The sequence below is a fragment of the Hordeum vulgare genome, chromosome 3H, assembly GCF_904849725.1.
Source record: "Hordeum vulgare subsp. vulgare chromosome 3H, MorexV3_pseudomolecules_assembly, whole genome shotgun sequence".
Taxonomy (NCBI): Eukaryota; Viridiplantae; Streptophyta; class Magnoliopsida; order Poales; family Poaceae; genus Hordeum; species Hordeum vulgare.
Genome location: NC_058520.1, coordinates 594,371,524 through 594,398,734, shown reverse-complemented (window position 1 = coordinate 594,398,734; position 27,211 = coordinate 594,371,524). Strand labels below are relative to the sequence as shown.

The 27,211-nt window shown below is 48.2% G+C and overlaps 1 protein-coding gene across 1 annotated transcript; it reads left to right on the top strand.

Annotated features, from left to right (window-relative positions):
* The first annotated feature begins 249 nt into the window (after positions 1-249).
* Positions 250-22,238, top strand: LOC123442162 (B3 domain-containing protein Os03g0619600-like). The gene is made up of 9 exons (XM_045118238.1): positions 250-300; positions 428-707; positions 791-825; positions 1,103-1,144; positions 3,345-3,423; positions 3,494-3,693; positions 21,176-21,548; positions 21,664-21,848; positions 21,939-22,238. The coding sequence occupies exons 1-9, from the start codon at positions 250-252 to the stop codon at positions 22,236-22,238; spliced, it is 1,545 nt and encodes a 514-aa protein (XP_044974173.1).
* The last annotated feature ends 4,973 nt before the right edge of the window (positions 22,239-27,211 follow it).

Sequence of the window (27,211 nt, the reverse complement as noted above, 5' to 3'; positions counted from 1 at the left end):
AGAATTAAGAATGTTGACCATCACACGGAAATGTTACCAATACCTCGGAAACGAGAGGGAGACTTCTCGGATTAATGCATAGGGGATACAAAAAGTCGGCATGCAATGCATGGTTAGGGTGCCGCTTCGTTGATACTACTAAATGGCTATAATTTTGGCCGGTGTACTACACAGGTCAAAACCGGGTTTCCTTTTCCTTGATACATTCTGATACAGCACGGCAACCCTTGTTGCATTTCTAAGGCAGCAATGGCTTTCGAGTTCTTCACCATCGTCCTCTCAAATTCGTTACGGAAGCAGGTAGAGGACATCGTAGTTGCCCAATCTCTCACTAACGTTTCATCTTTGTTTTCTGTTTTTAGTCTTTGATTTTTTGGCATGAGTCTGTTTGGTTCTTTCAACACTACGCTTTTAATCCTCATCGCAGAGGCTGCCAGACAAATTCGCGAAGGTATTCCACCGACATGAGCCCCGAGAACTGATGCTGCGGGAGGCCGGGCGCCGGCGTCGCTTGTGGGCCGTGGATGTAGTGTTCGACGCCGACGGCCACATGTATCTGGGGAACGGATGGAAGCAGTTCGCCTGCGCTCATGACCTTCGACTCGGGCACTTCCTCCTCTTAAGCTATGACGGGCACGCCGTGCTCACCGTAAAGGTGTTCGACAGGAGCATGTGCCGCACGGACTATGAGTACGACGACGAAACCGGTACGCGCTTCCTTGTCGTCCTCTCAGTACGTGATTGTAGCCTGTAAGAATCAGTTAAACAACACTTAATTCCGTTTTACCAGGCAGTGGGAGCAGCAGCGACAGTGGCAACACCTTGGTAAACTTTTTCTGCTATCTTTCGCTCTTGGCCTGAAATTAGGTTATTCATATTCTCTTGTTCCATTGTGTAGTGTTTAGTTGCTCTCTTTCTCGCCATATTCATGACAGTTCTCTTCTTCTTCTTGCCTCTTTTTCGTTGCATTTTTTATTATATGTCATTTTCAATTAGATAAATGATTCTCGAATCATTTACCCAGTTTCCCGCATGAAAAGACCTTATTACAATGGCAAATTTGCATGTTTTCTAATCGTGTACATGGTTTGACCTCTGGTAGGGAGCTGAAGGGGAATGGGCAGAGGAACACGACATGAAGCAGGTAACCGAGTTCTCTAAATTCATTAACTCTAGCTTTAATGTGTATATACGTATGTGGTTAAAATCAAGCTCTGATGCATAGCGTTTATATTAGATGCCTGAATTATATATTAAAAACATTTACAAACACCCAATTAATGTATCAGAAATCATATAGCATGCAGTGCATATGTAGATGCCGCATCAATTTCTCATATATTTAGGATCAGGGAGCACATATATAATTACAAGCAGCCTTACTGTCACTTTTATTTTTTGAAAGGAGGATACAACCCCACCTCTACATTTGGATGATGGTGCATACAATCATTTTATTAATTCTTTACTATAATCTTGCGAAGTAATACATCAGTAAGTGTGAAGCCATCATCTTGACAACACCTATCGCTACTCCTATGTCCTTGATGAAAGGTTGCCGAATATCGGAACCGAATACCAAATAGACATGCATCAAATCCTAATTTCTAAAGCCCGGTGCCCCAACCAGCCACATACTTGGACTGTGTTACACAATGGTCCAGGCGCACTCTCGGAAGCCGGCGCCACCGTCTTCCACTAGTCCGTCTTAAGAACAAGTATTGACGCATCGATCTTGTCAAACCTACCATCAATGCCACCATCCTGCACGTATCCATGCGTCTGTGCCCATCACCAAAACTACGCAGTGTCATCCCGACGGGATATGTTGTCGGCCTTGTCGTAGATAGAATACCGGTACTGTTGTAGTCCCCTCTAGCCAGCAGTTGCTTCAAAATAATGCCCATAGGAGGGTGAACTACACTAAAGAAGCTGTCATCGTCCGATCTCGAAGACCAAATCTAGGGTTCCCCTCGGAGCATCTCGAGGCTGATGACGCAAAATGCAATGATGATGCCTCAAAGGAAACATCATCGGAGATGCCGACATCGTCTGCCATGATCGAACTCAGCATGATTTCCATCGGCAATTACACCACAGTCCGTACGCCGCCAGTGTCGCTGGTCCCTTCCACTCGAGCAAACTCGAAACACGATGCCTTCAAAAGAGATTATGATATAAAAGTGCCGTCATCACTCGATCCCAGTGAGACCTAGGGTTTCATCCGGAGTTGCCCGTGGTATCACGGACCAAGACTAGGGTTGAATCCCGACGTGATCAGAAGAACTCGTCGAGATCTGCCTAGATTTCAGCGGGCCGTACCCGCCACCACGCCATCCAAACCTCGATGACCACAAGCCACGGCCAGATCTGCCCAAGGCCAGCGACCCCGACAGCGTTCCTACGTCGTCGCAGCCCTTGTCCCCGTATGTTTTGATCTGATGGAACAGGCGCTGCTGCTAGCCGCCCCGCGTCCCCACAAGCCAGCACGTCCCACCAGAAATTCCGCACAACCGCCTCCACACGGTTGCATCATCGCACTCATAGCACGGCCAGCCGCATCATGGTCGAGCTGCCCTGCGTGAGCGCCTCGCTCCTCACCAGCACGTCGCGTCCCATGCCGCATAGCACCAGGGGAGGAGGGAAATGGTCCTTCGGCGGCGATGATGGGTAAGGGAGGTGGGGAGAGGCCTTTGGCGGGCGGGGGCTCGAGTTTCCACCTGACCGCCCACAGGGTCGGACGAGGGGCTCACGGGGATGAACTCGAGGGAGAGGGCAGGGATGGATTGGATTCATAGAGTAAGTATTGCTTCCAAAGGAGTTCGGTCGTTGGTTTATTCAGTTAATTAGTGGGTGGGTAGCGCGATTGGTTGGGCGGCCACTGGTTTTTCCGTGCATGGATTGGAGCGATGGCAGCTCACCAGCTGCTCATGGTTTGAGTGTGACCGCCGTTTGTGGAAGAGCTGAGGAAGCAATCTGCAGCAGCTCTCTGTTTCTTGCTGCTCTTGTTTCTGCAACAACTCTCTCTCTCTCTCTCTCTTGACGCCCGTCATACATGCTTCGAGTATACTGCATTGTTCCATTACTCTCTTCATTCCATATTAATTTAAGTTCTGGGTTTGTTGTAAGCCTAAGTTCATTATGTTTGATCAAGTCAATGGGAAAATGAGTTATACTTACAAAGGAAAGTCTTAAGTCATCAAACTGATCGCTAACCGCATGAGCCAGCTTTTGCATTTGGAAGAGGGCATCATATTTATCTTGAATAATTTGAGGGTACCAAATTAGTTATGCAAACACCTTGGAATAAAGCCATCTGATATAACATATGATTCATTTTACAGGGCGTATCCTCAATGAATAATCCATGCGATTCGGATGGAAGCCAGAAGGAAAGATCTTATTCTTCTGAAGAATTGTCAGGTTAAGTATCTACTCTGACTAGTAGTCACTCTGCACAGCATGTTTTCTTACTGTTGAAACATTTTTACAGCAGACGATATTCTATCTGTAGACAATTCTGTGCACTCAGCTAATCTACGAACGCTTCCGGATAACTATGCCGTATCTGCCCGATGCTATCTTACCAAAGCACAGAAGGTGAAAATAGTTATGCTTATAGACAAAATTCGACCCAAATTTAAAGTGTTGGTGCTACTGATGAAGAAGTCGAACATAAGACAGCATACTCTGGTATGTAAATTTTGCGATATGCATTTGGTATAAAAATGTCTAGCTGTCAATACCTACAAATAATTTTTTTTATCATACTATTTAAGTTAGTTGGTATTTTGGCATTAAATCAAAGCTCTGAACCATATGCTTGCAACGAAATACAACTGCATTACTAAATCAGCATTATAGTTGCCTTTGTGATAGTCTTATCTTCTTAACTCTTTACTACTTAAGCACTTGTTTGGAAAATTCGACCTGAAATCCCGGTGCTCATTGCTCTCATAAATAAGAGCAATGTAGACCGGGGGCATGGTACTCTGGTACGTTAGTTTCACATCCGTATTATGTTTCCCGCATCATGTAATTTTCTTCTTCTTTGATTCCCTTCACCCCTCAAGGACAACTTCAATCCGGGAGTGGATCCAGTGCCGAGCCGAGCAGAGCAGTTCACTCGTCCCGCTCCCGCATGCGGGGGGTGAACCCTAGATTGAGCGCCCCCAGCCCCCACCCTCCTCGGTCCCCTCCCACCGCCGCCACCGGAGCCTGGCCGGAGTCGGAGGCGGCGGGCCTTCTTCATCCCTCGCGCTGGGGCTGGCGTGGGGTGGCCTCCTCGGGTGGTGGCGCGGTGTTGGGTAGGGCGCGGCGGTGTGCGCCCCAGTGACGACGGCGGCTGCAGTTAGCGCGTGGTGTGTTGCTAGGGCTCGGTGGTGGCGGGTTGGCTTCTTCCCGACTAGATATCGTGCGGGACGTGGCGGACGGCGTAGGGCCAGGTGCTCGGGGGCGACGGGTGCGTGTGGCCGGTGCAGATCCGGCGAGACAGCGCGCGCTCGTTGCGGTGGTGTTGCTCGGGGCTTCCCGGTCGGCGGTGGGGCGGAGCTGCGGCCCCGGTTGGCAGCGTCGATCCGGTATTGCAGGTGGCGTTGCGGATATGGTCTGTGGCGGAGGATGGCGGTCGGTGGTGCAATGGCAGTGGGCCAACCTAGTCCGCGGTGGTGCTTGTCGCCGCGTTAGTGCCCCTTCTTGTTGCTCCTTCGTGATGTCGGTCCGAGTGGGCGCCCGTGTTGCTGCTATGCTGTGGATGGATCGACGATGCTGACTATGGCTGTGGTGGTGTGTGAGTTTGTCTCGAGCTGGTTGTGGACCATGCCGGGGCTTGCTCAGTTGTGACCATCGGCAGCTACTGGTTGTGCTCCCCACAATCGACGATGATTATCGTGGGACGCAGGCATGGATGCCCCCTACTGTGGGGGCGTTCACTCAGGCCAGGTGGCTAATGCATGCTAGGAGCGGAAGGAGACACCTGCCGTCTCTCCCACCATGGTTGCGCGTTGTGAGGTCGGCGGTTGGCGGTGATGGCATGGGTGGGGGCTAGGGTTCGGCTTCGGGCCGTTGGCGGTTGCGATTGGTCCCTTCTGTCGCGGGGGTGTGGCGGGGGTGCAGCTAGGCCAATAGCTGCTCGTCGCCTTGGTGGAGGTGGCCGGCGGTGCGCGTGGTGGTGGTGCTTCCACATGGCGCCGGGGCGGACTGGTCGTGTTGCTGCGGCCATGATGCTCCTTGTGCGTAGGTGTGGAGGAGCGGCTTGGATGGGGGGCAGCGTCGCAGACGAGGTGCTTTCTGCAGCGCGACGGCGGGAGCTTTACAGGCATCTGAAGCCCCGACCGTTTTGTTGATCTGTTGTTGTCGGCATTTGTTTCTTTTACTCTTTCTTTGTTATTTCTTTTGGGCGTGCATGTGCTATTTCCGCCCCAGCACCTAGGGATGGGCATAAAAACCGACGGACCAAAAACCGGACCAAAACGTAACCGAAAGAACCGATTTTCTGTTTTTATCACTTGCACACACAAATTTGGTTTTTATAGTCAAAAACCGAATTAAATTCGGTGGTACGGTTTTCTATTACGGTTATACGACTGGAAACCGAACTGCACGCACCTGAGTCTTTCCGCCTGCTGTACCGCCTGTACGTCAGATGCATGCACGTGCGACCAAGACAGCATCGATTGTGTGGATGGATCACGTGCATGCAAGGCCCACAGCCGACACATATTTCCTACGTAGGCCTAAAAACAAGCTTAGCCAGCCACGCGAGCAACCAGGATGTGACTCACCTGGGCTTTTCCGTGAAGTGCTCAGAGGCAGGCCAACAACAGAAGAAAAAAAAGTGCTTGCATATTTATTAGTCCCACCTCGCTGGTCTAAGCAGTAGGAGGCAACAACTTCGCTTTATAAAGACGTTGGGTTGTGAGCGGTGAAGGTCATGAGCGCAAAGCTAACTATTCCCACCTCTATCGGTATAAACCAAAAACCAAACCGATATTTTCGGTTAACCAAAAATTCGGTTAGCTCTTTGGAGTTCACATTTTTGGTTTTCATTTTTGTTAACTAAATTCATAAAAAAACGAGCACCTATCATTGGAAGTGGTTGCTTTGTAATACAAAACGGAACGAAAGCCAAAACAGAGCGAAAGCCTGTTTCGAGACAACTTCAATCTGGTTTGGAGAACATCCAACTGGAATCACCAAATAAAAAGTGGACACTAAATTTTCAGATATTTTTGTCATTTTACATAGCAAAATGATCGGACCATAGTTTTTCTAGAATCCATCGGACGTGGACACATGTCCCACGTCCTACTCTTGGTCACAGTCCACCTGACCGTTGATGTCGGCGGTGGAATTGAGGTTAATGATTATGCCGGACCAACCGACCTCATTGTTGTTGTGGGCTGGCAAAAACAACATGGAGCTACCGATGTTGGCATTCACGGGATGCTGGTCCAGCGCCTCGTTAACCTCCGCCTTGTTCATGCATGGCAGCAACCGACCGCGGCGGAAGGTGCGGGCTATCTTGTCCATGTAGGCAACATTGGATGCCTGTGTTGGGTAACGTAGCATAAATTTAAAAAATTTCCTACGCATATTTAGATCTTTCTATGAAGAGACCAGCAACGAGAGAGGGTGAGTGCATCTTCATACCTTTGAAGATCGCTAAGCGGAAGCGTTGCTAGAACGCGGTTGATGGAGTCATCGAACCTTAAGTGTGTAGACCCTACGGGTTCGGGAGACAGGCAGACATGACCGAGACACCTCTCTGGCCAATAACCATCAGCGGGGTCTGGATACCCATGGTGGCTCCCACTTGCTCTATGATGATATCATCGGATGAACCACGATGTCAAGGATTCAATCAATTCCTTTGTCTGTCGGTATAGAACTTGCTCGAGATTCGATCGTCGATATACCTATACCTTGTTCAATCTCGTTATCGGAAAATATCTTTACTCGTTCCGTAGCACGTCATCGTGTGACTAACTCCTTAGTCACATTGAGCTCATGATGATGTTCTACCGAGTGGGCCCAGAGATACCTCTCCGCCATGCGGAGTGACAAATCCCGATCTTGATTCGTACCAACCCAACAGACACTTTCAGAGGTATCCGTAGTGCACCTTTATAGTCACCCAGTTACGTTATGACGTTTGATACACCCAAAGCAGTCCTATGGTATCCGGGAGTTGCACAATCTCACGGTCGAAGGAAAAGCCACTTGACATTAGAAAAGCTTTAGCATACGAACAATACGATCTAGTGCTATGCTTAGGATTGGGTCTTGTCCATCACATTATTCTCCCAATGATGTGATCCCGTTATCAATGACATTTAGTACCCATGATTAGGAAACCATGATCATCTATTGATTAACGAGCTAGCCAACTAGAGGCTTGCTAGGGACACATTGTGATCTATTTATTCACACATGTATTACTGTTTCCTGTTAATAAAATTATAGCATGAATAATAGACGATTATCATGAAAAAGGAAATATGATAATAACCATTTTATTATTGCCTCTAGGGAATATTTCCAACAGTCTCCCACTTGCACTAGCCAATAATCTAGTTACATTGTGATGTATCGAACACCCATACCATTATGGTGTTGATCATGTTTTGCTCGTGGAAGAGGTTTAGTCAACGAGTTTGCAACATTCAGATCCGTGTGTACTTTACAAATCTATATTACTCCACTCTGCACATGGTCCTGGATGGAGTTGTAGCGGCGTTTGATGTGCTTCGTCTTCCGGTGAAACCTGGGCTTCTTGGCTATGACAATGGCCCAGTGTTATCACAGAAGAGTGTCATTGGACCCGACGCGTTTGGAACCACTCCAAGGTCGGTGATGAGCTCCTTCATCCAAATTTCCTTCATGAGCTGCTTCTGAAGCAGCTATGTACTCCGCTTCACATGTAGATGCTGCCACGACTTCTTGCTTGCTGTTGCACCATCTCACTACCCCACCATTCAAAAAATATACGTATCCGGTCTATGACTTAGAGTCATCCGGATCTGTGTCGAAGCTAGCGTCGACGTAACCCTTTACGACGAGCTCTTTGTCACCTCCATAAACGAGAAACATCTCCTTAGTCCTCTTCAGGTACTTAAGGATATTTTTGACCGCTGTCCGGTGTTCCATACCGGGATCACTTTGTTACCTCCCTACCAAACTTATGACAAGGTTTATATCAGGTCTGTTACACAGCATGGCATACATTAGACATCATAATAAACATGTCATTCTAAGCATGACATACAAGGTTTATATCAGGTTTACCGTCGTTCTAAGCAATAATATGAAAAACATGATAAACATCATAATCCAATCATATAGTGACATGATATGGCCATTATCATCTTTGCTCTTTCGATCTCCATCTTCAGGCATCGCATGATCATTATTGTCACTGGCGTGACACCATGATCTCCATCATCGTGTCTCCATGAAGTCGTCATGCCAACTACTACTATCACTACTACTATAGCTAACCGTCAGCAATGAAGTAAAAGTAGTAAGCACATGGCGTTGCATCTCATACAATAAATTAAGACAAACTCCTATGGCTCCAGCCGGTTGTCATACTCATTGACATGCAAGTAGTGAAACCTATTACAATAACATGATCATCTCATACATCATACATGCAACATCACAACTTTGGCCATATCACATCACATGTCAAACCGTACAAAAACAAGTTAGACGTCCTCTAATTGTTGTTGCAAGTTTTATGTGACTGATTTGGGTTTCTATCAAGAACGCTTTCTTACCTACGTGACAGCCACAACGATGATATGCCATAGCTATTTACCCTTCATAAGGACCCTTTAATCAAATCCAATCCGACTAGAGTATGAGAGACAGACACCCGCCAGCCACCTTTATGCACGGTGTGCATGTCTATCGGTGGAACCTGTCTCACGTAAGCGTACGTGTAATGTTGGTCCGGGCCGCTTCATCCCACAATACCGTCGGAAAAGAATAAGACTAGTAGCGGCAAGCAATTGACAAATCATCGCCCACAACCTTTTGTGTTCTACTCGTGCATAGAATCTATGCATAGAAAACCTGGCTCTGATACCACTATTGGGTAACGTAGCATAAATTCAAAAAATTTCCTACGCATATTCAGATCTTCTATGGAGAGACCATCAACGACAAAGGGGTGAGTGCATCTTCATACCTTTGAAGATCGCTAAGCGGAAGCATTGCTAGAACGTGGTTGATGGAGTCATACTCGCGGCGATTCAGATCGCGGTGTGATTCCGATCTATTGCCGAACCATGGCACCTCCGCGTTCAACACACGTCCAGCCCGGTGACGTCTCTCGCACCTTGATCTAGCAAGGAGCAGGGAGAGGTTGGGGAAGATCTCCGGCAGCACGACGGCGTGGTGTCGATGGAGAGACGAGGTCTCCCGGCAGGGCTTCGCCAAGCACCGTGGGAGAGGAGGAAGAAGGTGCGCAGGACTGCGCCGAGGGAGAGGGAAAACTGTGTGCAAAACAGCCTCAAAACCCCCCACTATATATACGAGGAGGGGAGGGGGTGCCACCCCTAGGTAGTGCGGCAGCCCCCCCCAGATGGGAGGTGCGGCGGCCAGGGCAGGGGGAGGGGGTGGCGCACCCCTAGGTGGGCCTTAGGCCCACCAGTGCCTAGGGTTTCCCCCCTCTCCTCCTCCTGCGCCTTGGGCCTCCTTGTGAGAGGCGCACCAACCCACTTTGGGCTGGTTGCCCTCCCTCTTTTGGCCCATGCTACCTCTTGGGGCTGGTGGCCCCTCCCGGTGGACCCCCGGGACCATTTTCGGTGGTCCAAATGGTCCCAGTACATTACCGGTGACGTCTGAAACATTTCCGGTGTCCAAAACCATCCATCCTATATATCAATCTTTACCTACGGACCATTCCGGAGCTCCTCGTGACGTCCGGGATCTCATCCGGGACTCCGAACAAATGTTGGTAACCTCATATAACAATTCCCAATAACCCTAGCGTCATCAAACCTTAAGTGTGTAGACCCTACGGGTTTTGGAGACAGGCAAACATGATCGAGACACCTCTCCGGCCAATAACCATCAGCGGGGTCTGGATACGCATGGTGGCTCCCACTTGCTCCACGATGATCTCATCGGATGAACCACGATGTCAAGGATTCAATCAATCCCATATACAATTCCCTTTCTCTGTCGGTATAGAACTTGTCCGAGATTCGATCGTTCGTATACCTATACCTTGTTCAATCTCGTTATACCGGTAAGTCTCTTTACTCGTTCCATAGCACGTCATCGTGTGACTAACTCCTTAGTCACATTGAGCTCATGATGATGTTCTACTGACTGGGCCCAGAGATACCTCTCCGCCACGCGGAGTGACAAATCCCGATCTCGATTCGTACCAACTCAACAGACACTTTCAGAGGTACCCGTAGTGCACCTTTATAGTCACCCAGTTACGTTGTGACGTTTGATACACCCAAAGCACTCCTACGGTATCCGGGAGTTGCACAATCTCACGGTCGAAGGAAAAAACACTTGACATTAGAAAAGCTTTAGCATACGAATAATATGATCTAGTGCTATGCTTAGGATTGGGTCTTGTCCATCACATTATTCTCCCAATGATGTGATCCCGTTGTCAATGACATCTAATGCCCATGATCAGGAAACCATGATCATCTATTGATTAACGAGCTGGCCAACTAGAGGCTTGCTAGGGACACATTGTGATCTATTTATTCATACATGTATTACTGTTTCCTGTTAATACAATTATAGCATGAACAATAGACGATTATCATGAACAAGAAAATATGATAATAACCATTTTATTATTGCCTATAGGGCATATTTCCAACAGCCTGCTCCCACAAGATCTGGTCCTTCACCAGCTACTGCTCCTGGCTGAATAACAGTTTGTATTGCTCCTCCAGTAACGTGGACACACATGGCGCTGGCTCCTCCTGCTTCGCCTCCACCATCACCCCGTTGTAGCGTTGCTCTGCCCGTAGTAGGTTGAACCTTTCCATCAGTGGCTCCTGCATCGTCATGGGCGAATGCTCCTCCTTGCCCGCACTAGAAACCTAAGAGATCGAAGACTGTTCCAATGAAATGAAGGCCGCACGTCGGTCTTCCCACACATGCACCTCGGTGGTGGCACCGTGGTGATAGACTCTTCCACTACCCACATTGGGTTTCAGCAATTCTGACGGTAGTAGATGGTGGAGGATTGGAGGAAGGGTGGTGCATCGGTGGCTCGGACCGAGGGAGATGGGGTTTCGAGGGGGAGGATTGGAGGAAGGGTGGTGCATCGGTTGCTCGGATCGAGGGAGGTGGGGTTCGGAGGGGGAGGATTGGAGGAAGGGTGGTGCATCGGTGGCTAGGACCGAGGGAGATGGGGTTCGGAGGGGTAGGCTTCTCTGGTGTCGTCGACCTGTTTTAAATAGAGGGTACCCGGGTAGGTGGAACGACATTTTGAATGTCGGTGTGCTGAGTTAGCTTCATGTTCGACACGTCGCTGTTAATGTCGGGGACATACAGCTGATCAAAAAGCTTGAATGTGGTTGGAAGCCGCCCCGTAGTTCCGACCGGTCATGTCTGTTGGCTTCAAAACGCCAGATCAGATCACACGTATGTCTATGTGCTAAGCTAGCACACAGCCATGCAGCTGGATGGATCGATTCTTGCTGGACACGAGTAGCTAGCTTAATCAGCTATGCTAGCGACCATCTCGCCGGCGCTAATTTAATCACGACAGAACACGACAACTCAAGGTGATGGCGAACAGGGCCGTGTCGGTCCTGTGTATTGCTTTTCTTTGATCTCTCTGATCTGATGTCCACAACGTGGGGTTACAGGGGTATAAATAGCAGCTAAACTGACCAATACTTATCCTACTCGGTGTCTGCTTCTAAGCACCTACCGGACAAGAACTACTAAGCCGCGTTTAACTCTTACATTCACCCCCTTAAACATGGCGTCTTCGTTACGACCCGGATTCCAAATGTGACTGCTGCTTCTCATAACGGTTATCATCGGCATTGCCTTAGCTACCCCTTGCAGCATTTTATGGACCATCTTTACTGTTGTCGGCTCGTCCGTAGCTTAACTACAACACTCCTTTTTGGTCGTGTCTTCAATCTTCACCTCTTCTTTGGTGCTTTGTAGACTGTCCTTCGGATCATCGTGTTGGGTAACGTAGCTTAAATTCAAAAAATTTCCTACGCATGTTCAGATCTTCCTATGGAGAGACCAGCAACGAGAGAGGGGTAAGAGCATCTTCGTACCTTTGAAGATCGTTAAGCGGAAGCGTTGCTAGAACGCGGTTGATGGAGTCGTACTCGCAGCGATTCCGATCTAGTGCCGAACAACGGCACCTCCGCGTTCAACACATGTGCAGTCCGGTGACGTCTCCCACACCTTGATCCAGCAAGGAGGAGGGAGAGGTTGTGGAAGAAGTCCAGCAACACGACGGCGTGGTGTCGGTGGAGAGACGAGGTCTCCCGGCAGGGCTCCGCCAAGCGCCGGCAGAGAGGAGGGAGAGGAGCAGGGCTGTGTCGAGAGAGAGATCAAACCGTGTCCCAAAGAGCCCCGAACCCTCATCTATATATAGGGGGAGAGGGAGGGGGCGCAGCCCTTAGGGTTCCCACCCCCAAGGGGTGCGGCTACCGTGGTCGGCGACTGAGTCTTACTCAATCTCATACCTTGCAAAACTGGCAAGAACCCTTTCTTTGAGTTTTCCATATTGAACTTCTTCAATATCTTGTCAAGGTATGTACTTTGCGAAAGACCTATGAGGCGTCTCGATCTATCTCTATAGATCTTGATGCCTAATATGTATGCAACTTCTCCAAGGTCCTTCATCGAAAAACTCTTGTTCAAATAGGCCTTTATGCTCTCCAACATCTCTATATCATTCCCCATCAATAATATGTCATCCACATATAGTACGAGGAAAGCTACAGAGCTCCCACTCACTTTCTTGTACAAACATGCTTCTTCGTAAATCTGTATGAACTCAAACGCTTTAATCACCTCATTAAAGCGAATGTTCCAACTCCGAGATGCTTGCACCAGCCCATAGATGGAGCGCTGGAGCTTGCACACTTTGTTAGCACTCTTAGGGTCGACAAAACCTTCTGGTTGCATCATATACAACTCTTCTTTAAGGTTCCGTTAAGGAACGATGTTTTGACGTCCATTTGCCAAATTTCATAATCATAAAAGGCGGAAATTGCTAACATGATTCGGACTGATTTCAGCTTCGCTACGGGAGAGAAAGTCTCTTCGTAGTCAACTCCTTGAATTTGTCGAAAACTCTTTGCGACAAGTCGAGCTTTGTAAACGGTTACATTACCGTTTGCATCAGTCTTCTTCTTGAAGATCCATTTATTTTCTATGGCTCGCCGGTCATCGGGCAAGTCCACCAAAGTCCATACTTTGTTCTCATACATGGGTTCTATCTCGGATTTCATGGCCTCAAGCCATTTGTTGGAATCCGGGCCCGCCATTGCTTCTTCATAGTTCGAAGGTTCACCGTTGTCTAACAACATGAGTTCCATCACAGGGTTGCCGTACCACTCTGGTGTGGAGCGTACCCTTGTGGACCTTCGCGGTTCAGCAGTAACTTGATCCGAAGCTTCATGATCATCATTGTTAACTTCCTCTTCAGTCGGTGTAGGTGCCACAGGAACAACTTCCTGCGCTGCGCTACTTTCCTGTTCGAGAGGGGGTGTAATTACCTCATCAAGTTCTACCTTCCTCTCACTTACTTCTTTCGAGAGAAACTCTTTCTCTAGAAAGGATCCGTTCTTGGCAACAAAGGTTTTACCTTCGGATCTAAGATAGAAGTTATACCCAATAGTTTCCTTAGGGTATCCTATGAATACGCATTTCTCCGCTTTGGGTTCGAGCTTTTCTCGTTGAAGTTTCTTCACATAAGCATCGCAACCCCAAACTTTAAGAAACGACAACTTAGGTTTCTTGCCAAACCATATTATACGGTGTCGTCTCAACGGATTTAGACGGTGCCCTATTTAAAGTGAATGCTGCAGTTTATAATGCGTATCCCCAAAATGATAGCGGTAAGTCGGTGAGAGACATCATAGATCGTACCATATCTAATAAAGTGCGATTAGACGTTCACACACTCCGTTGCGCTGCGGTGTGCCAGGCGGTGTCAGTTGTGAAACGATTCCACACTTTCTTAGGTGTGTGCCAAACTCGTGACTCAAATATTCTCCTCCACGATCAGATCGTAGACATTTAATTTTTCTGTCACGTTGATTCTCAACCTCACTCTGAAATTCCTTGAACTTTTCAAACGTCTCAGATTTGTGCTTCATCAAGTAAATATACCCATACCTACTCAAATCATCGGTGAGAGTGAGAACATAATGATAACCACCGTGAGCTTCAACGTTCATTGGACCACACACATCAGTATGTGTTATTTGCAATAAGTCGGTTGCTCTTTCCATTATTCCTGAGAATGGAGTCTTAGTCATCTTGCCCATGAGGCACGGTTCGCATGTGTCAAATGATTCAAAGTCAAGAGACTCTAATAGTCCATCAGTATGGAGCTTCTTCATGCGCTTAACGCCGATATGACCAAGGCGGCAGTGCCACAAGTATGTAAGACTATCATTATCAACTTTGCATCTTTTGGTACTCACACTATGAATATGTGTAACATCACGATCGAGATTCATCAAGAATAAACCATTCACCAGCGGAGCATGACCATAATACATATCACTCATATAAATAGAACAACCATTATTCTCTGACTTAAATGAGTACCCGTCTCGCATTAAGCAAGACCCTGATACAAAGTTCATGCTTAAAGCTGGTACTAAATAACAATTATTAAGGTTTAAAACTAATCATGACGGTAGATGTAGAGGTAGCGTGCCGACGGCGATCACATCGTCCTTTGAACCATTCCCGACGCGCATCGTCACCTCGTCCTTGGCCAGTCTCCGCTTATTCCGCAGTTCCTTTAACGTTGCCGGCCTTCTTGTCCGCTAGTAAGGTAGCATAAATTCAAAAAATATCATACGCATGTTCAGATCTTCCTATGGAGAGACCAGCAACGAGAGAGGGGTAAGAGCATCTTCGTACCTTTGAAGATCGCTAAGCGGAAGCGTTGCTAGAACGCGGTTGATGGAGTCGTACTCGCAGCGATTCCGATCTAGTGCGGAACAATGGCACCTCCGCGTTCAACACACGTGCAGCCCGGTGACGTCTCCCACACCTTGATCCAGCAAGGAGGAGGGAGAGGTTGGGGAAGAAGTCCAGCAACACGACGGCGTGGTGTCGGTGGAGAGACGAGGTCTCCCGGCAGGGCTTCACCAAGCGCCGGCAGAGAGGAGGAGGGAGAGGTGCAGGGCTGCGCCGAGAGAGAGATCAAACCGTGTCCCAAACAGCCCCAAACCCTCATCTATATATAGGGGGAGAGGGAGGGGGCGCAGCCCTTAGGGTTCCCACCCCCAAGGGGTGCGGCAGCCCTAGATGGGAGAGGGGGTGGCGGCCAGGGCAAGGAGGAGGGGTGGCACACCCCTCTGGTGGGCCTTAGGCCCACCTAAGCTAGGGTTCCTCCCTTCCCCCTTTTTCTGATGCGCATGGGCTGGGTGGGGGGCGCACCAGCCCACCTAGGGGCTGGTTCCCTTCCCCACTTAGCCCATCTAGCCTCCCGGGGTCGTTTCCCCCCTTCGGTGGTCCCGGTACGTTACCGGTGACGCCCGAAACACTTCCGGTGTCCAAAACCATCCGTCCTTTAAATCAATCTTTACCTCCGGACCATTCCGGAGCTCCTCGTGACGTCCGGGATCTCATCCGGGACTCCGAACAACTTTCGGTAATCTCGTATAACAATTCCCTATAACCCTAGCGTCATCGAACCTTAAGTGTGTAGACCCTACGGGTTTGGGAGACAGGCAGACATGACCGAGACACCTCTCTGGCCAATAACCATCAGCGGGGTCTGGATACCCATGGTGGCTCCCACTAGCTCCACGATGATCTCATCAGATGAACCACGATGTCAAGGATTCAATCAATCCCGTATACGATTCCCTTTGTCTGTCGGTATACAACTTGCCCGAGATTCGATCGTCGGTATACCTATACCTTGTTCAATCTCGTTACCGATAAGTCTCTTTACTCGTTCCGTAGCACGTCATCGTGTGACTAACTCCTTAATCACATTGAGCTCATGATGATGTTCTACCGAGTGGGCCCAGAGATACCTCTCCGTCACACAGAGTGACAAATCCCGATCTCGATTCGTACCAACCCAACAGACACTTTCGGAGCAGTTACGTTGTGACGTTTGATACACCCAAAGCACTCCTACGGTATCCGGGAGTTGCACAATCTCACGGTCGAAGGAAAAGATACTTGACATTAGAAAATCTTTAGCATACGAACAATACGATCTAGTGCTAGGCTTAGGATTGGGTCTTGTCCATCACATCATTCTCCCAATGATGTGATCCCATTATCAATGACATCTAATGCCCATGATCAGGAAACCATGATCATCTATTGACTAACGAGCTAGCCAACTAGAGGCTTGCTAGGGACACATTGTGATCTATTCATTCACACATGTATTACTGTTTCCTGTTAATACAATTATAGCATGAACGATAGACGATTATCATGAACATGGTAATATCATAATAACCATTTTATTATTGCCTCTAGGGCATATTTCCAGCACATCGAGGGCACATCTTTTGAACCCGAGCGTGACCATACTTTGGTCTAACTTTGAATTCCAAGTTCTTGGCGCTTGCATCAGCCCGTAAAGTGCCTTCTTGAGCTTGTCAACTTCCGCTTGTTCGTCTTTCTTCTCATAGGTGAGGAGTTGTTCTACGTACACTTCTTCTGTGAGATCGCCATTGAGGAAAGCGGATTGAACATCCATATGATGAACCTTCCAATCCTCTTGTGCTGCCAAAGCTAGGAGCACTCTCACCGTCTCGAGTCGAGCAACCGGTGCAAAGACCTCATCATAGTCAACTCCTTGACGCTGTACGTAGCCCTTTGCAACGAGTCTTGCCTTGTACTTCACAATGGCACCCTCCGTGTCCTTCTTTAACTTGTAAACCCACTTCAAACCTATCGCCTTTTGGTTTGGAGGTTGGGTTACCAAAGTCCACGTGCTCTCAATCGCCTTCATCTCCTCATCCATGGCGTGCGTCCAACTACGGCTTTTGCTCGCCTCTACGAAGTTTGCCGGCTCCTCAACTCCGAAAAGACATAGTCCGGAGTATTCGAGCGTAACTGGCTTTGTGTACTTGTAGACTTTCTTGAGGGTCTTGTAGCGACGAGGCCCTGAGGAATCCGTTGTGGCTTGCGAAGGAGGTGACACAAATTGTGTCGATGTTGATGCACTTGAGGAAGATGGCTGAGTCTCTGGCGTATCATCGACATCCGCGTCGTCGGCGTACTCGTTGTGATCATGATCATCATCTTGATTGTCATCGTCACTATGCGCCTTGTTGTCGATGTTGTCGTTGAGATCTCCACCCGTGCCGTGCGCTTCGTTGTCGCTATCTCCTTGCGACCTTTGCACGTCGTCGTCGGTGTCGGCACCATGATGATCACTACCATTGTGGTCACCTTGGTTGGGTGTCTTATCAACCACTTGGACATCCTCCCGTGCATCATCATCAGTTGGAAATTCAACCGTGAATATGTTACTGTTTGGAGCATTGTCGGCTGCGGCGCTCCAATTCCACGCTTGGTTTTCTTCAAACACGACGTCGCGTGAAATCCGTAGACGCTTGGTTTGTGGACCGTAGAAGCGGTATGCTTTGGTGCCGGAACTCCTCTCGTATCCGATGAACACCATCTTGGTGCTACGATCGACAAGCTTTGAGAGATGCGGCTCTGCCGTCTTCACATGTGCCACACACCCGAACGTCCGTAGATGAGACACATTCGGCTTACGTCCGTAAATTGTTTCATATGGAGTCTTGCCGATCACCGCCTTCGTTGGAGCCCGGTTGAGAAGATAGACCGTCGTCGAGACAGCTTCTCCCCCAAAAGTCCCCGGCAGGTTCTTGCTCTTGAGTAAACTCCTTACCATGTCAATGACGGTTCGATTGCGCCTTTCAACGACACCGTTCTGCTGCGGCGTGTAAGGTGCCATGAGGAACCTTTTTATGCCAATCTTCTTGCGGTAATGGTTGAATTCGTTCGACGTAAATTCTCCGTCGCGATCTGTCCGTAGAGCGTGAACCTTCAACTTGTGTTCCATCTCCGTTGCAGCCTTCAGCTTCTTGAACGCTTCAAACGCCTCATCTTTAGATCGTAGGAGAACGACCCACATATATCTCGAGTAGTCATCTACCACAAGGAAGAAGTACTTCTTTCCTTCGTGAGTTGCCGGGGTGATAGGGCCGCATAGATCACCATGGAGCAGCTCGAGTGCATCACTTGCATGATAGGTAGACTGAGCAGGGAATGGCCGCGGTGCTGTTTTCCAACCAAGCACCCGTCACATACTCGATCAACATGGTAGATAACTGGCATCCCTGATACCATCTCCATCTTTGACATCTTCTTCAAGGCGTAGAAGTTAACATGTCCAAATCTAGCATGCCATAACTACGAATCATCATCACTCTTGGCGAGCCAACACTCCGGTTGAGATTGATCAAGGTTGAGGATATAGAGCCTGTTTCGTGTGCGATTAACACGAGCTAGCACGTTTCAGAGGTTATCGAAGATCGTCATCACTCCGCTCTCGATATTCACCTTGCATCCATTGTCGTCAAGCTTCCCAATAGAGATAATGTTGTTGCGAAGCCGTGGGATGTAGTACACTCCGGTGAGTATGCGATGTTCGCCTGTGAGACCCTTGAAGAGGACAGATCCTTGCCCGCAAATCTCCACAGCTGAACCATCACCAAACTTGACCGAGCCTTGAACATCATGTTCCAGCTCGAGAAATTTCTCCTTGCATCCCGTCATGTGGTTACTGGCACCCGTGTCGAGATACCACGACACATTGTGATCCCCGGATAACTTAGGTGTCACATTCTTCTCCTGAAGTAGCACCTTCCGGCTTGGTTTCACAACCACTGTTTAAGCGAGATCACAAAGTTCGGCCATCAGAAGACCTGGACCTTCGTCTTCCTCCTTTGCCAAATTTGCCTTGATCTCCCGCTTGTCAGGCTCCGGACAATTCTTTGCAAAGTGACCCATCTCGTTGCAGTTATAACACTTGACCTCGGACATATCCAAGTTATGTTGCTTCCGCCCTTTAGGTCGGTCTGCCTTACCACGACCTTGTGGTTTGCCTTTTCCTTTGCCTTCTCCGGTTTGTCCGCCGCGCGTTGCGTTGCTTGAGCCTTCGTTGCCATCACGCCTTCCTTTGCTACTTGGGGACTCCCAGTCTGCACGCGAGTACATGAGTTGGTCACTACCTCCTCTGTTGCCTTTCCGACAGCCACGAGCATTCTCTTCCCACGTCCGCAGGCGTCCGATCGCCTCCGTTATGGTCATGTCGTCGATGTCGTAAAGCTTCTCGAGCGTGCCGATGATGTACGTGAATTTGTCAGTCAATGAACTGAAAAATTTCTCCACAATCTCGGTCTCCTCGAGCTTTGCACCAAGCGCACGGATCTCTCCCACCAAAGTAGTAAGACGCATGGCATAGTCGTTCATCGATTTAGTTTCCTTCATCTGCAACTTGTGAAATTGGCGCTTCAGCACTTGTGCCCGAGCCTTGGTGACGCGATCTTCTCCGATCCTCATCTCCTTGAGTGCGTTCCACGCCTCTCTTGCCGTCTCGAACTCCGCCAATGTCATTAGCATGGAATCCGGCACGGACTGGGCTATGGCGGCCATGGCACCTTCGTCGGACTCGTCATCAACGTGGACGTCCGTGATTGCCTGCCACACTCGAAGGGTTCGGAGAATAATTTTCATCTTCACCGCCCACACGCCTTAGTTGGCGTCGGTGAGCGTCGGGTACTGGATGGGGATGTTGCGATGCGCCTGGACGTTGGCGCCGCTCGTTCCTCCACCACTGGTTGCTGACTTGACGCCCTTCTTCACCTTGTCGTCGTTCTTGTTCGCCTTGGCACCGCCCTTGCCGGACTTGACCGACTCAACATCGCTGTCCGTCATCGTAGATCGTAGATCGTCGAGGCTCTGATACCAATTGTTGGCTTCGAAACGCCAGATCAGATCACACGTATGTCTATGTGCTAAGCTAGCACATAGCCAGGCAGCTGGATGGATCGATTCTTGCTGGACACGAGTAGCTAGCTTAATCAGCTAAGCTAGCGACCATCTCGCCGGTGCTAATTTAATCACGACAGAACACGACAACTCGAGGTGATGGCGAACAGGGCCGTGTCGGTTCTGTGTATTGCTTTTCTTTGATCTCCCTGATCTGATGTCCACAACGTGGGGTTACGGGGGTATAAATAGCAGCTAAACTGATCAATATTTATCCTACTCGGTGTCTGCCTCTAAGCACCTACCGGACAAGAACTACTAAGCCATGTTTAACTCTTACAATGTCCGCTCTTTATCGGAACAAATGCGGTGTGGGCAGCGAGAAAGTTGTCGGATCAGGCGAAGCAGCGGCTTAAGTGCAGGAGGTGTGAATGTCGAGCAAAAAGACGGCAGGCCAGGAAGCCATCCTGTGAGATCACGACCATTGTGAACTAACATGAATGCGGTGCGCGAAGCTCATACAGATGGCGGGGGAGCTGTTTTGAATGTGGCCTTGCGGTGTCAGAGGCGTATATCTGGTCGCAATCCTCATCTATATTTAGTTCCATTTTGCGGGATTAGGCATATCTGGTTCCGCCCGGACAAACTTGATGACCGTCGTTGGATGGAAGAAAAATGCCGGATTGTCAGGTTGAGACATTTAGATTAGGTGATTTGTGTTAAACAATGTTAATTGAATTGCTCATTCTGTGCAGCTTCGTACATTTTCTTGTCTTGATATTTCTTTAGGGAAGTCAGTGTTTTGTTTCTAACTTAATCGTGTGAAGCATATGTTTGCAACAAAATGCATAAATCAAACATTATTAGCTGAAGCCAGATGTATCCGAACAATTCAGCCTTTGTGACAGCGTTGACTTCTTAACTCCTTAGTGCTTCAACTATCATAATAATATTCTGTCCCTTTTTTAATTAGGTAATACCCAAGGATTATGCAATCAAGTACTTTCCATGTGAAAGTACAAGTCTCATATTCCAGCTGCCTAGCAAGAACAAGACATGGAACTGCAGATTGAGTATCAGCCCATCTGGCGTTTGTAATCCAGGTCGGCGCAGCCTTTATTGGCGTTCCTTTGCCATTGACAATCATGTTAGGGAGGGTGATATATGTGTCTTTCAACCAACGACAAATGATAAGCATAGAAGATTCGTAGTGATAGTCCATTTCCTTCAAAAAGTGAGCGTTCAAAGTCCCCCTGGTGGAAGAAGCGACGTTGGCTCAAACCACCGAAGGGCAAGTGCAAAAATGGTCTTGACAGCCAATGTTAAGGAGGAGCCAGCTAGCGATGGTATGGCAGAATGGCAAATATTCATGTGTCAAATTTCAATGCGCATATTTTCTTTTTAATTATTTTGTAATCTGGTCAGGTGAAGAGATCTCTGATTCTGCTCATGAAGATGAAGGAGATTCACACGATTCCGAGGGAGCTTCGGAGCCTCTCTTTGTGGCACCAGATAGACCTCGTCTGACGGATGCACAGAAGAAGAAAGTATTGGAGAAAGTCCGATCTATTGACTCGGAGCTGCCCATCTGGGTTATGGTCATGAACAATACTAGTGTTCGTCTCTGCAAATCCGGCGCCTACCTCGTAAGTTCAAAAGGAGAAAAATAGTATGTTTATATACATGTGCATCTGTGTCACTAACATCCGATCCTAACCGTGTATGCACATAAACAGAACATGGGCAAGAAATACGTGTCAAGGTATCTTGTAAACCAGTACTTTACCGGACGGCACGGAAAGAAGAATGTGATGAGTTTGGTGCTTGAGCGGGAGGGGAAGAATAGAAAGTGGCACACGGAGCTGCGACTAGGAAGTGACGGCGCGGCGATCGTTAAAGGATGGATGTCTTTCGCCCGTGACAACCAGCTACAGGCGGATGACCTCTGCCTCTTCAAGCTGATGCGTGATGAAGACTTTGAAGAGACACTCAAGATGATGGTCTACATCATTCGCCATAAGAAGTGCTCAGCTTGAGCCATCGTTGGGCTCTTACTACTCTGATTATCCAAATGAGTCGGAAAAGACTGAATACTTGTTTATTTTCTGTCGTCTCAGTGGCTCTGTCAGCGCTATGTTATGTTGCAGCCTGTTAATTTGTCACAAACCCCTTCTAAGGGCTTGTTCGGTTAATTCCACCGAGGAAGAGATTGAAGAGGATTGGAGAGGATTGAGGTGAAATTTGACTTGTAGGGGATTTAATCCCTCCCAATCCCCTCCAAACCCCTTCAATTTTGGAGGAACCGAACAAGACCTAAAGGTGTTACATGATTTATAAAAGAACCTCAGGCAGTCCCTGGTTATAACTGTTGGGAAAGTGGGCCTTGGCCCGCCCTAGCACGCGCGGTAGGGTGGCCAGGATTGCGCGCACGCAGTCAGCCTCTATCGTTTCCTAAGGATACTCATTCGTCATATCCCTATATAAGCAAAGGAAAGACAATTATTGTAACAGTGATGATTATCAATAAAGCTTGATTCGTCCCTACTTCCTGTGTTTTCTATTTTTGTGTGATTGTCTAAGACGCTACTTCGCTCCGCAACCTTGGAACGGACTCGCCGGCAAGAGTTGTGGAACACGTTATCAACACGCTCCACCAACTCTCCATCGAGCCTGCGTAAGCCTGCACCAAACAGGCTCTCGCCGATCGCACGCAGGTATAAGATCCGATCCTTCTCTTTATAAAAATGGATTTCTGTCGTTATCAGGATTCCGTTTTTGTGCTTAGTTTATTTTTTGGATTTAATCTACCTACGGTGTGGATTTCTCTCCCAAGAACTGACTGACGAACACGTCGCCGACCAATGTCGATGTTCTTGGATCAAAAGAGACTCGTTGAATACACCTAAGAAGATGGTGATTACACGTACTCCAGATGAGCACGACACCCCCGCGATGTAGTTAAGTTCAGTTAGAATTAATGCACTATGGATTATGTCGGAAAGGATCTCAGCCATTCGATGCTCATCCAACGGCTGCAAGAAGCGAAGCCATTGTGGAATTCCGACAAAGCCCCTGGGAAACGATCGCGCGTCCCTCCTCCTCGCCGGTCCGCGCGTCCCTCTTCTCCCTTGGCTATAAAGCCATGTAATCCCTCTTTTAGCTACTTTATGATATTTCTGAATGAGGGTTCAACCCTAGCCGCCAGAGGCGAGCTACTACTCCATTTTCGTTATATGAAATCCCAAAGTTTCCTTGTTTCTCTCTGAAATCCAACCGAGTGTGGTATTCTTGATCATCTCTGTTCGTCGATGCTAGTCAGTTCCTAACAATTGGTATCAGAGGCCCAGTCTTTCCTTGGCTTTCCTAACAATTTATGTCGTCTCAGTGGCTCTGTCGGCGCTTTGTTATGTTGCAGCCGGTTAATTTGTCACAAACCCCTTCTAAAGGTGTACATGATTTATAAAAGAACCTCGGGCAGTTCCCTGATTATATAACTGTTGGGAAAGTGGGCCTCGGTGCGCGCTAGCACGCGCGGTAGGGTGGCGAGGATTGTGTGCAGGCAGTCAGCCTCTATCGTTTCCTAAGGATACTTATTCGTCATATCCCTATATAAGCAAAGGAAAGACAATTATTGTAATAGAGATGATTATCAATAAAGCTTGATTCGTCCCAACTTCTTGTGTCTTCTATTTTTGTGTGATTGTCTAAGACGCTACTTCGTTCCGTAACCTTGGACCGGACTCGCCGGCAAGAGTTGCGGAACACGTTATCAACACGCTCCACCAACTCTCCATCGAGCCCGCGTAAGCCAGCACCAAGTAGGCTCTCGCCGATCGCACGCATGTATAAGATCCGATCCTTCTCTTTGTAAAAATGGATTTCTCTCGTTATCACGATTCCGTTTTTGTGCTTAGTTTATTTTTTTGGATTTAATCTACCTACGGTGTGGATTTCTCTCCCAAGAACTGACTCACGAACACGTCGCCAACCAATGTCGATGTTCTTGGATCCAAAGAGACTTGTTGACTACACCTAGGAAGATGGTGATTACACGTACTCCAGATGAGCACGGCACCCCCGTGATATATCGGATGTACACACATCGTGACGTCCCTTGACGCACGATCTGTAATTTCTGAACTGTTTCAGTAACCGTCGTCGGCATGGCTGTGCTGGCCTTGACCGTCGCATGCTGCCGCGCCAGGCTTCGACCCTGCTGGTCGCCCGAGCCGCCGCCGGCCGCGCCTGCTGCGCCTCCATGCCTCGCAGCGTCTGCTGCGCCGCCACGCTCGTCGCGAGCTCCGGCTAAGCATGACTGGCATCGGCTCGGTCGCAGTGCCTGCTGCGCTTGTTGCGAGCCCCGGCTGCGCCCGGCTGGCCTCGACTCGACCGCATCGCTGTCAGGCTGTAGTTAAGTTCAGTTAGAATTAATGCACTGTGGATTATGTCGGCAAGGGTCTCAGCCATTCGATGCTCATCCAACGGCTGCAAGAAGCGAAGCCACTATGGAATTCCGACAAAGCCCCTGGGAAACGATCGGGCGTCCCTCCTCCTCGCCGGTCCGCGCGTCCCTCTTCTCCCTTGGCTATAAAGCCATGTAATCCCTCTTTTAGCTACTTTATGATATTTCTGAATCAGGGATGAACCCTAGCCGCCGGAGGCGAGCTACTACTCCATTTTCGTTATATGAAATCCCAAAGTTCCCCTGTTTCTCTGTGAAATCCAACCGAGTCACTACTGGGGACGGGGCCTTTAGCCCCGGCCCGTAATGGGCTTTAGTCCCGGTTCACCAACCGGGACTAAAGGGGCGGGACTAAAGGCCTAACCTTTAGTCCCGGCCCTGTTCCAAGCCGGGACTAAAGGTGCTCCACGTGGGCGCCTCGTAGCGCCCGAGGGGCAGGCCCTTTAGTCCCGGTTCGTTACACGGGCTGGGACTAAAGTGTTTCAGATTTTGTTTATTTTTGGGTTTTTTTTGAATGAAATTATTTTTGGGTTTCAGGGTTTTAGGGTTTAGGTGTTCGGGAGATTAACGTGATGCCTCGTTTGGTGTTCGGGAATTAGTTTTCATATAATTTAAATATAAATAATTATGCATATACATATAAGATTAACTTATCTTACAAACGAGCATATATATACAATTATATGGAGATCTGAATTATCGGGACTAGAGCCCGTCTATTCGATTACATGGACGAACATTAGTAATGGCCCCTAGCTACACTAAATCGTCCTTTGTCATCTATAGCTTCCGTCCTCAGAAAGGTCGCAAGCTCCTCTGCAACAGCAATCGCGCGTTGCTCTGGTAGGACCTTCGTCCTCATGGCCGTGTACCATATAAGAAGAGGAGATGCATATCAATATCAATCATGATAACAAAGAATGACGGGTAAAAATAGAGGTGTGAATGTTCATTGCTTACGTCGAATCTATGATCCTTGTGCTCAGAGGTAAACGTGCGAATGGTCTCGCAAACATAGTATCCGCATAGATGCGTTCCCCGTGGTTGCTGGTCGCACTTTACGAGAATAGAATATATATAATCAAAATAATAATCTAGCATCAAAAATGTATTGAAAATAGAAGTATATCATACTACTACTTACCTGAGCCGCTCTAAAGGTCAGCTTCTCAGGCTCGATACCGGGAGTCACGCACTTGAACCGCTTCCAAACCCTGCCCGACAAGGATAATGATTTGCTAAGTTTTTCATTAATTGATATATCAGAAAATCATCGAAAGAGACCGATAGAGCGCAAGAATGATTGAAATTACCCCTGGAGCATGTCCTGCAGGCTTTGGAACTGTTCCAAGGGTCTCGATAATGGGTCGAAGGCATCAACTCTTCCCTTATCAATTTGAATGTCCAACAGAATCTAATGGAAGCTGTACATGTATATATATATGTCATTAACTTATCAATTACACTTATAAGTGAATGGGCACAACAGAGTAAAGACCCTCACCTGAAGTTGTATGGAAACAGTATGTGGTCACAGAAATTTTGATCTGTTAGAAACCTTAGAAGGTTTTCCTCCGTCTCCTTGGGTTTATCAGTTAGCGTCGCTATATGTATATTATCTGGGTCAATAAACCCAATATTTAGGATGTTCCTACTTTTACAATCCAGAATCTTCATTCTGCAAAATAGAGTACAAGTTATATATAGACAATGAATTGAAATAACTAAACAAGTTATATGTAGACAACGAATTGAAAAAGCTACAGACAATAGCAACTCATAAGAGATTTGTCGAGGGCGTCGCCATTGTACATCTGAAAGAGTTCATCAAAGTCGATATGGATTTCTTCGGGGCGGCCGTAGTACTCCCGTGGGACACTCACCACGATCATCGTTCTCCCATTCTTTGATTCACTTAAGTACCCTGTATGCAAGTAACACATATTTGTTGGGAGATCATCTTTGCTGACCAAAGGCGCTCCCATGACAAACTGTGGCTTAGGGGCTACCACAACCTTGGGTAACCTGTCGTCTTGGGAAACCAGAATGTCTTCAACTGGGATACCCCATTCAGCCGCCCACTTCTTTGCTAATTCGAAATCTTGCCCCTGCACTGGAGGGGGGACATTCTCGATTAACACCCTGAGGGGTGGGATCGACTGTTTGGCCTGTTGTCCAAGCTGAGGAATGTCTGATTTTTTCTTGCTTGTAGTTGAACTTGATTTGCTCCCACTTGCACTTGCACGTGATCTGCTCTTTTTCACTTCCTTCTGCAATGTGCGTGTATAGTCATCAGGCTTATGGTGTAAGTCATACTGTGATGGAAGGGTCGTGAAGTATTTTGCAAATGCTATTTGCTTCTCGGTGTATTCCGGGCGGGGCTCAGGTTCCTTCTTTTTCATCTGCGCATCATGATGTTCCTTTGCTATCCTGGCGTTTTCCTGAGGGGTACGATCATAAGGTCTGATAGGACGATTAGCATGAGCTACCTTTGGGAGGGGCGACCGTTTGCGCTTTGGGGGGCTCCGTCGTATAGAAATCGTCGGC

Coding starts and splice junctions, on each gene's coding strand:
- LOC123442162 (XM_045118238.1), top strand. CDS start 250: ATGGCTTTCGAGTTCTTCACCATCGTCCTCTCAAATTCGTTACGGAAG. Junction 1,145..3,344: donor AGGAACACGACATGAAGCAG/GTAACCGAGTTC, acceptor TTCATTTTACAG/GGCGTATCCTCAATGAATAA. Junction 3,694..21,175: donor ACATAAGACAGCATACTCTG/GTATGTAAATTT, acceptor TTTTTTAATTAG/GTAATACCCAAGGATTATGC.